This window comes from Blennius ocellaris (genome assembly GCF_963422515.1).
Source record: "Blennius ocellaris genome assembly, chromosome: 12".
Lineage (NCBI taxonomy): Eukaryota > Metazoa > Chordata > Actinopteri > Blenniiformes > Blenniidae > Blennius > Blennius ocellaris.
In genome coordinates, this window is record NC_137661.1 from 10,170,935 (window position 1) to 10,184,762 (window position 13,828).

The 13,828-nt window shown below is 40.4% G+C and overlaps 1 protein-coding gene across 9 annotated transcripts in view; it reads right to left on the minus strand.

Moving 5' to 3' along the window:
* sgip1a (SH3GL interacting endocytic adaptor 1a) overlaps positions 1-13,828 on the minus strand; it is a 50,002-nt gene that overhangs the window by 10,655 nt on the left and 25,519 nt on the right. For 4 of the 9 annotated variants that reach the window (XR_013936844.1, XM_080505762.1, XM_080505757.1 and 1 more), the window contains 11 exons: positions 12,566-12,628; positions 12,122-12,185; positions 11,440-11,639; positions 5,738-5,759; positions 5,547-5,631; positions 4,931-5,013; positions 3,385-3,474; positions 2,787-2,861; positions 1,801-2,601; positions 1,165-1,286; positions 810-963 (listed from right to left, as the gene is read on the minus strand). Coding sequence is in view for 8 of the 9 variants with exons in the window: in XM_080505762.1 (XP_080361888.1) it covers positions 810-963; positions 1,165-1,286; positions 1,801-2,601; positions 2,787-2,861; positions 3,385-3,474; positions 4,931-5,013; positions 5,547-5,631; positions 5,738-5,759; positions 11,440-11,639; positions 12,122-12,185; positions 12,566-12,628 (1,759 nt within the window). In the remaining variant the exon portion in view is untranslated. Of the gene's footprint in view, positions 1-809; positions 964-1,164; positions 1,287-1,800; positions 2,602-2,786; positions 2,862-3,384; positions 3,475-4,930; positions 5,014-5,546; positions 5,632-5,737; positions 5,760-7,113; positions 7,126-11,439; positions 11,640-12,121; positions 12,186-12,565; positions 12,629-13,828 lie in introns of all 9 variants that reach the window. The other 5 variants (XM_080505759.1, XM_080505764.1, XM_080505761.1 and 2 more) reach the window with 4 other exon arrangements.

Consider the following 13,828-nt stretch of genomic DNA (forward strand, 5'->3'; position numbering starts at 1 on the left):
TCATCTAGATTCAGTTGAATCAGTTTAAAAAAAAATGCACCTTCCAATCACCGGCTGCATTCTGTGTTTACATAACTACTGCCTGTAGAGTGCATACTTCTATATCCACTATGACTCAGACATGTTGCAGTCTACTGAGATGATCTATTATTCACTCACAACTCTGCTCTACAGACTCCAACAACAGACTCTAAAGTTAGATGAAGGAATAGTCATTGTAATTGAGTCACTAATTCATTAAAGCAGGATTTGCTGGGAGTGTTTGCTCTTTAAAATTAAATTCCTTCTTTATAATCTCACCGCCAACTCACACCATGCGAGCTCAGAATTTAATTTGTCTGTGTGTGTGTGTGTGTGTGTGTATGTGTCAACCAAAAATATTTGTGTGAGGTTCAATAACTGACGAACTGTATGAAGAGAACTCTTTATGCATCATTAATTCTCATTTTAAATACATGGGAATCAAGATACCAAATCGTATCTCTATAATGTGCATGTGTGGGCCTTAATGGTGTAAAATAATTGGAAAACGTTGCGACTTAACAGTAATTGGATAATGTAAAAAAAAACATAGCTGAGAAACGGTTGCCATTTTCAAGAAAAAACAAAGCAAATAAATACATAAAAGCCTTAGTGGTTGCACACAAATTGAGCACAAGGAAAGACAGGGCCAGTTCATAAAATAAGTGACAGATTTTTAATATTCCTTCATCAAAACAGGTAAACTTAATAAGAACCGCTCAGGCTGTGAGAACAGCAATCGGGTGACAGACTATGCAGCTCAACGACAGCTGATAGATCACACACACCTGTCACAGACACGGAGAGTTCCTTGTTGACTGTGGGGGTTGTGGCGGCACTCATGGAGTTGGTGGAGGAGATGGAAGAGGTGCTCTCGGCTCGCGCCAGCGGGGCGATGGGAGGAGGGCTGGCCGAGTACATGGGGGGGCTGAATGGGCGATTCTGCAGAGGCAAAAAGAAGAAGGACTTTGTATCTTTGAACATGAGACGCGCTGATTCTGGGTCGGCATATTTAACCACTAGGAGATTTTGAAAACAATTGTTATAAAACTCTCCTCCGCCTGGCTTGAGTCACAGGCCAGATGAACTACTGACATCAAAATAAGACTTTCAAACTAAATCAAAACATAAAATGTCTCTTACCAAATCTCCTACAGAAGGCTTCCCTGGGGGAAGTTTTGGGCGCGAAGGTGGGCGAGGTGGAGGTGGAGGAGGGGTGGGGTTAATTGATGAAGGAGTGGCAGGTCGCACTGGTGATGAGGAACCTGAGGAGGAAAAACAACAATGCATTCAATTTGGGTTATTCGTGTTCACTTTGGAAAACTAAAGCTATTATATAAAGAGTCTAATGGCACACGGCACTGAGGATTAACAAACAATATGTGGAGATACTTTCATATTTACAAACACATTTCTCCAAGCACACAAGTATTGTTTTCACCTAAATTGTATCAAAGTCTGAGTGATTGCAGTGCTTTGCTTCACACAGGAGCACCGTTTCCTCAAATCATTTTATAATTGAGGGAACCAGTGTCATATCCCGCCACACTAGTTCATGCAATTAGTTAACCAGGACAGCTGACAATCCAATCGCTTCACAGCTCCATCACAACCTCCATTTCTCACTTTGCTTGTATGAAAGCTAGTGATATTGCACGTCAACCTAAAAGCCGTCTGTTTATTTTCGAAGATGTTCTTCACATTCAAGTATTTTAAATTTGATTCCATTGTTAACGGAAAATAACTACCATTACTTAGAAGAGACCATAACATACTAACCACTATTCGTGCCACCTGGGCCCGACGTTGGACCTGGTGACGAAACCACTGCTCGGTACGTTGGAGGAGGCGGTGGGGGTGGAGTACTCCGACTCCCCTGGTTAGCTTCTTTGGGCGAGGTGGCGGTTTCGCCTCCATCCTCTTTAAGCTGAGTGGTTTCTGTGTTTTTGAGGTCCTCCTCTCTCGAAAGAAAAAGTGGCGGCGAGACAGTGCATGCTGCAGGTCGCTCAGCAGGAGGGGTCACTGCTGGAGGGGTCGCTGCTTTAGGGGGAGGAGCTGGTGGTGTAGTGGCAGAGGAGTCACCCAGAGGAGGAGGGGAAGCAGAGTGAGATGCAAACTCCTTTGATGCTGGGGGTGGAGATGTGGCATTCGCGACAGGATTTTGCTCTTCGGGTGTGCTGGGACCTGAACGGACAGGTGGTGCAACGGGCTCAACGGAGAGAGGTGGGGAGGTGGGTAGAGGGCGGACCGTGTCTTCTTTTGGTGGAGGGGAGGGAGGAAGAGATGGCGCAGAGTCTTCTAGAGGAGGTGGTGATGTAGGCAAGGGTGGGGCCGGGGATTCAGGTGGAGGAGGGGAGGCTGGTGAAGCAGGGGCGGGCTCCTCTGGTGGTGGGGAGGTGGGTAGCGGGGGTGCAGGATCTGTTGGTTGAGCCAGACGGTCTGCTGATTCTTCACTGAAGCACACCCAGGATTCTCCCGTATCATCACCACCGTCAACGGTCGCTGGCTCCGGTCCAAAAATGTTATCCAAGTCTGCTATTGAGGGCTTCCGAGTAGATCCGTGAGGTTCTGTTGACCCCTCTGAAACAAAGATGACCACTGAACCATAAGCAGCTGGTTTGCAAAGGCATTGGGGACGTTTACATTCAGAGTGACAAAACAGACAAATGCACCAAGAGGAAAAAAGTATTTGTAGAGAGATGGAAACAGTCACAAACATAAAAGGATTTATTTAAAAAAAAAAAACAACGGAGAGGAGTTTTTACCAGTTTCATCTGCAGACAGAGGGCTAGTTGTTGGAGGAGTTGTTGGGACACATTTGGGAGGAAGTGGTGGCGGAGCTGCAACCATACAAAATGTTGAATGGTTAAACTGCAGCAAAGTAGTGAGTGACTGTTTCACAGTCCCGTGACTTATGCTGGGCTGCATACAATATGTCAGTGACCTTATAGCAACAAACAAAATCATAAAAAAGGTATTATCTCCACCTGCAAAATGAACCCATAACCACTGTTAAAAAAGGGGGGGGGGTCAGCCTAACCAAGCATTCACCATGCAACATAGTACATTCATTCAACATCATGCCAAATGCAGGGAAGAGCCAGATATTCAACCTCTTTCCTGTGAAATGAACGTCAACCAACACAGAACCATGTGCATATGAAATGACTCACGAAATGACAGGAAAGCACCTTTTTTTGAATTTTTTTAAAGAGGGAGGGAGAGTGTTATCACCGGATGGTTGTTTGATCAGGCTGGTTTGCAGGTCTTTTTGTTAGTCGGATGATGGGGGAGGTGAGCTGATGGATCGGTCCATTCATTCCGGGGAGAAGGGGAAGTCGGGCACAATGCAAGAAGACTTACTAAACTTACTTCCTGTGGGGAAGGATCTTGACAAAGAAGATTCAGTCCCTGACAGAGGAGTTCCCCATACGTCAGACTCAGAAAGAGCCACTAAGTTCAAGGGGTGATAAAAAAAAGTCATGTGAAGGGCATTAGCAGCAAAATATTGAAAGGACTCAGTTCTTTGTGACGGAGTTGCAGTAGGGAAACAATATGAAACCGATGTTGACACCGGGCATTATGTGTTTTGGGCTGTGATGAGAAGGTAATACAAGTAGGGATGAGGAATTGTGATTTCATCAGTTACATCACCTCTGGACATTGGCAGGAATGCATTGTGACCTTCCATACCACACGTATTATTAAAACTGCTTGGTCAGCCAATGCAGAGCAGCAAATACCAGTCCCTTTGTCTTCTGAATAACATTGGCTGTAGTCTTCTTGAGCTAAAACCAAATTTTGATAGTATATACAAAGGTTTATTTGTGTACTTTTCATTGGTTAAAGGTCTTATGTTGCAAGTGCACAATAATATATGCTGCTTTGCTGAGGGTTTAACAAAGCCGTAGTGAGTGCTCCACTCTGACATTTCAACGAGCCGTGGGGCTTATACAGTAGCGAGGTCATAAGCTAAATATAATTAAAATATGACTGAAAGTCATTACCAGTGTAGCACCCACATAGTGTAGCCAGGACAGTTGGCACAGCCAAACCAACTTTCTTCGGCCAGCTCCCTCTTACGTCATTTTGTTCAGAAGGACCCGCAGTGCCAAACCTTTTGTTTTTACGGAGTATGAATCGGCCTTTAGAGGATGTCCTCAGGGACAATGTCAGCATAGATCAACCTTAATCTGTAACCTTTCAGAACCCAATATAAAGGGAATGAGGCTATGCATGTGAAACACAAAATGCTATAGTAATGTGGTTTTTATGAACTCCTTTTGTCTTTAGTTTAATTCTAGGGTTATTCACCCCACCATCGCAACATCAGGGAATCAATGTTAATAACACAACTGCATGACATCAAACAGTACATCCCTAAAACCAACTGTATCAGAGTCAGCGCTTTTCTGCTTGTCAGATTCAATGCATAATAGGACTTTCTGTTGAGCTGCTGTTCGTTATTCCCGATACGGCACTTGCTTAAGAGCTGAGCACTTTCCCCTTATCACTGAATTTTACAAGGTCTGGATGAAAGCAGGCGAGACTGGGCCCCTCATGTTAATGATCTGTAATGCACACAAGCATGAGCCCAGAGGGCCAATTTCAACTCTGACCACAGAAAAGACATCAAGAGTCAATCAATGACTACACCATGAGCTGAAGGAAATAGCAATATTGTGAGAGAGATCTCGAGAAAGGATGGAAAGGACACAGAGAGAAGGTATCTGCTACGGCAGCTGAGTTCCCAGCCTTAGGGAAACATTAACACAGTTCAAAATATTGCTGTACACAGCATATACAGATCAGTCCTGGAGACCATCAACACACACAAACACATTGTAAGAACCAGCACTGACAGATATACAACCAACAAAAGATGAATGCATAAAAAAAAGGGAAGTACCTTCAGTTTTCTGTTCTCCAAAGGCTGTGTCTAAAGGAGGCCCAAATAAGGCTGTGGTGTCTTCAGTGACAGGTGATTCTTGACTGTGGAGACAGAAAATAGTAATATAGACGAAGCAGTAGCTTGTGGTTGTGCAGTCAGGCGGTATATCTTTCGATCCAGTCAGGATGAGGGCTGCGTGACAGAACAATCTTGAAACAGGACAGTAACAATATTAAGGTAAATTACAACGATGAGTACAGGCTCATTATATGTGATGATTGAAGATCTTTCACATTCAGAGTAAATATTTTTGTATGCAACCCATCAAGAAATATAATGTATTGCCTCCACACAATCATATTCTTTTTTATTGTGAAAATATAGAAAGTCCAACATTCAAAATAAACTTGCAAACCCCTGATTTATAGCTTTTCTATAAGTTTGTGTTGTTGTATGTTTACAAATGAAAGTTTCGAGGTTTGTGCATATCATGTTTAAGTTAACCCAACTCAAATTCAAATAAGAAAAACATAACACTATTGTATGTACAAGTAGTGTACATACCAAATAGTATGTACCACCTTTAAGTGACTGACTATTATTTAAAAAAAAAAAAAAAAAAAAAAAAAAATACCTGGGGGGCTGTGGTGCTGGGGGTGGAGGGTGGGGCACACTGGGCACAGTAGTGACAACACGTCTTGGCCTGGCAATTTCTTCACCTGTGACATCAAATCAAATGTACTCACTTCAAGTCAACCCTCCAACAGCCTCTCTTATCCGCTACTTGAAACAATGAGCCTGCAGCGCAGACAAAGTGACACTTACTGGATGTGTTCCTTTTCAGACCCTGTAGAGGAAACAAGGGCAGTAATAATGTCAAACTGAAGACACTAAACATTTTAAATTAAAACCCAAATAAAAAAATAAAAAAAGTCTCAAATCTGCAAATAAATTGGAAATGGAAAATAACAATGCTATCAAATGGATCTTTTTTTCCCCCCTTTCTTTTTCTCCCTTTTCTTTGTGACCTGCATATACACTGTGGTTTGAACAGAACGATGCAGCAGGCTGAGCAGTACTGAAGGTCAAAAGATGAAATTCAGCCCTGGGTTGAGTTGATCTGATGAGAATAGAGTAACTCTCGTGTAACTCCACTGGAGTAGACATGACTAATGCTCACCATGTTACACAAAAGAGATATTTCCCCTATAAATTCAACACTAATCGAGGTATTATCAATAATCAGGCGAATGATTTGATAGCGACACATTTCAAATGGGTCACCTTCTATGCCAAACTGAATCATTATCTTACAGACAAATGTGACAAATTACATATTGGTACAATTACCAACATTTTTTAAATGATGGGGAATATTATAACAATAATAATATATTCATATCATTACAGGAATAGGGTTTTAGAAATCGTAAAAATAGAGTAATCACTCAAGATAATTAACTACCAGTCATAGTGTTAGTATCACATTAGTGAGAAAAATGCTAATTGATAAAAAAGATGTTGCCAACAGTAAGCTAGTGATGCCAATACCCAAGGTTTATGGTGTCAAAGCAAGAAATACTGGAAAGCTTTAAGAACGTGCCCTTCAAGTCAGAAGACGCCACCCTTGGTGCTACATGATGACCAGGACTGATGACGTTGGTGTGTGGAAAAACCAAAGAGATCTTTTTGAATAGTGAGATAACAGCAAAAAACACCCCAGCCTTTCCAGCTGTGCCCTGAATAGCTGTGTGTAAGACAGCATATGTATACATTCACAAGACACAAGAGGCCATGAGAGGCAGAGGGCAGAGGAGGATGGAGAGGAAGAGGAGGGGAGGAGATGGGAGCAGATGAGAAGAGACGAAGGGGAGTGACTGAAGTAAGACATCAAAGGGTCCAGCTGTCAAAAGTGCAAATATTCTCCCAGTAGAGACCAAGCAAGAAAACATCCAAGAGAGAAAACAAGTACACCAACAAGCCTGCCATCCTAAGAATCCGAAAAAACAAATATTATATTCTAAATGTGTAAAAATATTAAAAGATATTATTGACCCGTCACTTCAGCCACCGAACCCACGTCAATTTTTTTCTAACTGAACCGACCTGGCAAACAAAGTGAGAAGCGAAAGGGAAGAGGACATCTTGTGACTTATTCTTGAGTGTAAACTCACACAGCGACGGGAGAAAAGGACACTTACCGGACTACGTCTCTGTGACCAGCAAAAAGGAAGAGAGAAGAGATACCTGGTCAGAGAGTGACAAATCAGTAAAGCAGATATCATTTACATCAGGAGAAGACGTTTGGCCTGGCGGGTGGGATTTGTTGATGTGATTAACAGAACCCTGAAAGGGTTTTCATGAGCCACATTTGTTAAATGTGGCTTTAGTGATTTTTATATATAAATGTAAAAAGCTGAATTAATCAAGTATAATAAGTCAAGCTGATAATAGCTGAAGACCGTGTCTTAATCTGTATTTCTGGGTTCACGACCGCTCTTAGATTCTGTCTAAGAGGAAATATGCCAATTAAATTTTAATAAATGACAGCATTTGCTCAAATTTCTGATAATGTGTTAGCCTGGTGCATTTGGATGTATTCCAAAATACCCAATGGAGCTGCTTCAGCCACTCTGCCTTCTCTTCCTCCATCCCTCAATCATTTCTATGCAGCCATTGTTGAAGCTTTATGAAAACTGTTATTTTGCCATGTAATCTTTGAGATTTCTTTAATTTACCCATCGGCCCCCGAGGTCTTTGTCATTTCAACAGAAACCCCTCCATCTGCCTGTGTCATGTTTGCGTCACACCGGCCCCCTCTTTCTCTCTATCCTGCACTCGTGCACGTGTTCCAGTTGTGCAGTGAGCCATGACTGATTAAAGTGATGCAACAGTAGGCGGATCATGCTGGTGGAAAGAATTCATTTCATTGGCTGTACTGCTGAGAGAGACAGCTCAACGCTGTTTGTCATGACCAATCATTTTTGCCCTACTTATTGCAAGTGACTGCACAGCGGTTGACAGCACCAAGACAAATAAAGTGTCATCAGTAATCTGTTTTTTCTGAAGAAAAAAAACAAAAAGCATTTTTTTTTTGGCTGTCTAATGTGAACTTAGATTCTGAACCGTTTCCCTGCCTGCCATTGTCCTTGTATTCTTTTTATGTGAAATCAGGGATGAAAATATTTATGACGACTTTGTGTGGAAATGCCTTGAAAACAACGGAGGCTACTATTGTAGTCTGAACACCTGGGGGAGGAAATTAAATCGCAAGTGGCAGAAAAAATGGCAAGCAGTTGCAAATAATCATACAATGGAAGACATAAATAGAAACCACATAGTATTAGTCAAATGCACCGCATAGTCCAATGCTTACAATTTCTACAGACTGGGTTATTGTTTTTCCTGAGGTGTAGTTAGCGTATGGTGAGCATTCCAGAGCATGGCAAATGCAGTTTAAAGTGAGTGGCAAGTATACAGAAAGAGCAAACAGAAATAAAAACAAAAAACAACCCAAACCTAAGCTAAAAACAAATGAAGCAAGAGCTTACCGGACTCCTCTATAAGGGTTAGCATCATTTCAGGCAGCAAATAGAGACACAAAGAAAGACACAAGAGGAATTATTAGAAGACCTGAAGGGAGAGTCTATCAACAAGGCAAGGCAAAGAGTTTGGTACATTATGAGATCTGCAGGTCAAAATTCAGGTGGAGGTACAGAATATTTCTGCTCTCAATCTGTTCTTTATCCATGCATACATTTTTGTAAGTACTAATCTTAACTTGATGTGAATACGACATCTATTTCAGGATTTAAAAGTGATGTTTCAAAGCGATGACCTGAAGGAACTTCACCTTCAATCCTGTTAAGCTGCATCATTTTGCAAATATCACAAGATTGCATAAATATATAAATAACGCAAGCACATCATCCCAAACAAAAACATTGTGATCACACAGGCAGGATATAGTCAGGAAGGCAAATGAAGCTTAGCCATTTGTCATTTGAAGCTTGTAAAGGTTTTATATTGTGCCAAGGGCATTTGAATTTAGAGTCTATATATGTGGTTATTCAAATGAATATTTAATACAAACAAATGGTTGTGTGTTGTTCATCAAATAGAAATGAACAACAAATGTTTTGGGAAGAGGACAAACGTTTGCCCATAAGACAAAAAAAAAGAAATGGTTGATTCACTTTTGGAGGCCTGGTAACAACTGGTCGATCTTCCTCATTTCATTAGGCCACTTTATTTGCAGGCCCTTGCCAAGGCTACCAGGCACTGGGAATGACTGAGTTACTCATTTAATTTATGTGAGCCAAAAGCTCACGCCAAAAACATGATACTAATTTGAACTGGTGGAGCCAAGGGTGGAAGTTTTGTAACAAAAATACAGCCATCTCATATTTCCAAAAATGCTCAGAAGACAAAAAAAAAACTAAAATTTTAATAATTCAACAATAATACTGTTCACATGACCACAATATAATATGCACACATTTATTTTAGAACTTCATATAAATAAAAATATATCTATATAGTATCAAACAACTAGAAAACCCAACTTTTTCTCATCCATGTTTATTATTTATATAGACGAATAGTTGAAGATAAAACATAAGAAATATAGCAAAATGTTTATCGTTGGGCTCGTTGTTTATAATGACAGAAAATTGACAAAACTTTGGAGTGAACTTCTGTAGTAAGCATAAAAAATTTATATATTGGTTCAATCATCACAATTAGAATAATGTAATCAACATGAAATGAATCTTGGTCACTGTGTGTGATAAGTGTATCTTGAAATACACGAGGAATACCAGTGTCATAACCAAAGAGTCAGAAGGTGAAACATTTAGCAAAACCCAAATAAACCTTCTATATTAGGACACAATTACCAAATTTGGTACAATTGATGAGATTGCTGATGAAACATGAATATTTCAATTCAGTACAATTTGTGACCACGACTGTCTTTTCATTGAGCTGCTCCTACTTTCTTCGAAGCTTCAGCTCACAGAGAAAGGTGCTGTGCACGTGAACCTCCGTGGTAAAAAACATAGAGCATGCACTTGGAGGAAGATGCTAAAAACCGAACTCCAATCAATTTGGATATCAGCATACAATGACACCTTTAGGGTCCTGGTGGAAAACAGGTGGCGATTCCAACAATAAATGCTTCATTTGGCTTATTCCTCTTCATTGCCGACACCGCTTTGGAAACAAACAAGCTTGTTTCGGACTTAAATAAATAAATACTTTCAGATTCAAAGTCATAACCAAAACCACCCTCAGTTTTTTTTTTTTTGGCACAACAATTGGCAGTGTGAAAAAAAAAAACCTTCACACCTGATGAGGTTGAAAGAGTCAGAGGGTGAGCACAGTGAACCGAGATTAAATTATTGACAGCAGAATGCTCAAATGACAACAAGCAGTCTCACTCGACAGCAGACTGCCATACAGGTTACCATGCCCACTTTCCTACCTAAATTATTTAAGACGGACACCCAAGCTAAACGGCCTCACTGGGAAACACAGGACTCATGGGTATCACTCGGAAAGGAAGAGAGGGCTGCGTCCTCCTTTGACGTGCCGTTTTCAATCACAAGCTGTCTAAAGCGAATATATATATATACTTTCTTTTTGCATAATCAAACTAAGATCCAGCACTTCAAACATGAGCTTCAACACTCTGTTATGCAACAGCAATACATGGCAAATGGTTTCTGGATGGACGACTTCCATGTGTTGGTTGACTTCAAAATAAACAGTTCATTATGAGCACTGAACAAGTATTTCCTGTATATTTTGTACTATGATAAACTGGCACATGATCATTGAAAGAAACAATAAATGATAAACAGGTTGAGGTAATAAGAAGAGCAGCCAAGACAAGCAAAAAAAGATCATGCAGTGTCTCATTCAAGATAAATAACATACATGTGCTGCCACAGCTGCACAAATACAAATGCATGTTAAAAAGAGGGAGGGAAGGATCTGATTCTATAGTAAAAGACGAATGTCAGGTCTTTCATAATGTCTCTTATTTAGAGGACAACGTTTTCATCTGAACATGATCATCAACAATCTCCATTAACTCACACAAATGCCAGAAATCCCAGGCCACTAATTACTGCTGAGTTTAAAAAAATAAATAAAACCATGAACGTATGTGTACTCAAGCACCTTTCAGCTGTTTTTATTTTTCATATTGGCCTACTTATTATCTGAGGTAGGTAAAAGAAATGCGTCACTGTTGGCAGTGTAGTAATTTAACACTTTGCTGGAGCAGTGGTGTTAAATTAAAACGAGTGAGGAGCACAATCTAAGATACTAGTCCACTATTATTATTGTTGTCGGTCAAAAAAACATAAAAAAACAAGCATAAAAAACTTTTGAAAAATCCCACAGTCACACAGTTGTTGTGTAAAGGAACAGCCAAAACTCAACAAAAGTTTACTATTGCCACTCTAAGATGTCAGGGCCGACATTCAGTGATCATTCATGAAAGGCTGCAGCGAGCGGACAGTGATGTCACAGCTACTCACCAGTGGAGATGGGGACAGAGCGATGTTGCCTATGGAGGCTTTGAGCTCATCGACTGACGGCACCGTCACCACACGATCAGGTGGCAGTGGCTTGATCTTGATTTTGAATTTTTTCCTATGGTCCTCCTCTTCCTCCGACTCGTCAGAAGAAAAGAAGTGGGGCTTTTTGATGGTTGGGGGTGGAGCAAGGTCAAGGAAAGCCATCCCAGAGAGCATTCATTGTCAACTTGGCCTCTCGGTGTTTACATCTGTAAACTTCCACTTGTGACTTGGCAGTCACGTTTAGATTTTCTGTGGCTAAATAAAAGTTGTAACTTTGTTTGTTTGTTTTATTAATGTGCATTTTTTGCTATTAAAGTGGTCCATGTAGTGATTCCAATGCTGTCTTTCTTGGAAATAACATGACATGACACAACAGTTCAATAGAGCAAGATCTCACCCTAACTTAAGGATTAATTTGGAGAATAATTCCCAACAGAACGATGCATGACCCAATAAATTAGCCCAATTTCTGACGATGGAAAAATGAACTGACAAACAAGATACGAGTCTATTAATGTGAACATATTAGAGGGATCCTAAACTAATTGTGGAAGACTAGTTCTACTGAGTTGAAGTGACACAAGTAGAGAAACGCAAATAAAAAAAAAGTGAAGGATATTTCCCTCTTCTGACTCTTCTTCAGGTCTGATGCTGTAGCCCTCATCATCCACCTCCGGCGAGTTCTGAAACACATATAGAGGAGGTGCATTAGTTTATTCTTCTAAGTACACGTTGAAGCCAGCGCCACATCTTTGCATGTCAGCCTCACTTATAAAACACTGCCACAAATGTACCGACGGCCATTATCCTCATTGAGAAAGTACAATATTAAAGTTTTGTGTTCAATCCCTCCCACAAATTGATAAACAATAATGGCTGTCAGACATATTTTGCCAAAATATTTACTAAAAACAAAAATATTGATTAAATAATATAACATCTCAGACCAGCAGTAAAGGTTTACTTTATCGAAGAAAAAAAAAGGCGCAATATAAAAACTGAGGCTGGACAGATGATACTGTTTGAAAGGAGGGTCAATTACTTTACCATCTAATGTACTTACATATCTGTCCCAGTCGATATCTCCGTAGAAGCCATTCGGGGCCCCGTTTGTCTTCTTCTGGGACTGAGGAAGCAAAGACTGTTTGGTTATAATTCCACCCAGACAGTGAAAGAAAAGCTGATTTTGTGTAACTACACTACTACTATGCAGGATTCAGTACAGTTAATACATTTCTGATCTTCTCCAGTGTGCTCTGGATGGAGTCATATGCAAGAAAGTAACAGAAGCTTTTCGTTTTCCTTTTGAAAACTAGCATCATGATCTGCCACCAACTGTCTTTATTACAGTCACTAAATTGCCTTCAAATTAAAAGGGATTTGTTTTGATTTGTGTAGATGGGAAATACATAAATACTTGGTTGCTAAATATCTATTGATAATGTTTATTAGAATGCTATAAACACTGTAATAGAGCTGTAAAATATTTGAAAACTTGAAGCCTAAAAATGCTTGATGCTAAATACGCAGACCGATATGGATGGGGGCTTCTGTCCATCGCCCGCTTTAATAATATCTGTCATTTGGTGCTTTTTTCAAGGGAGCATACAGATGAGTAGCAAAAAGAGGAATACCACTGATAACCAATGAACAGTGTCGTGAAGTATAGCTCATGTGTGACCAGCCAAAGGAGCAAAGAAGGCCATGTAGCTTGAAAGACAACAGTCTCCCAAGCTCCGTGGCACAGTCTGTATGTGCAATGTGTGCATGGACACGAGCAACCCTACGGCATTTCCTTGCTTAAGCATCAGGAAAATGAAGCATTGAAAATCATTTGTCAGGGGCATTGGTCCTCTACACTTCTCTAAATTGCACGACCCCCTACGGAATGTATAGCTTAAAACAATCACGCAGACATAAACGCTTGTGTATGAACATGTGATAATGTATTAAATGCACCAATGTGGACATTTATGTGCATAAAGGGCACATCTTTAAGCCATTAGGATTCTTGAGCCAGCCTAAAGGTCTGGAATGCTCTGCTGGCCTCTCAGCCTTGTATCCCATAGTTTATGTAGAGCTTGCTAGCAGCTCCACTTGTGTCTATTCATAAGGTCTACAAAGCGGTCTAAATTCTACACACTACATCATACTGGGGACTGGTCTACTCTGAAGAACTTAGTTCAATACCGATTCAACTTCTTGGGGTTCCTGGTGGGTAAAAAAAACAAAACAAAACACAATTTCCAAATATTCTCAAATGAACCAGGGTTATATTCCTTAATATGAAATTGTACAAATGCCAAATGAAATATATAATAAATGG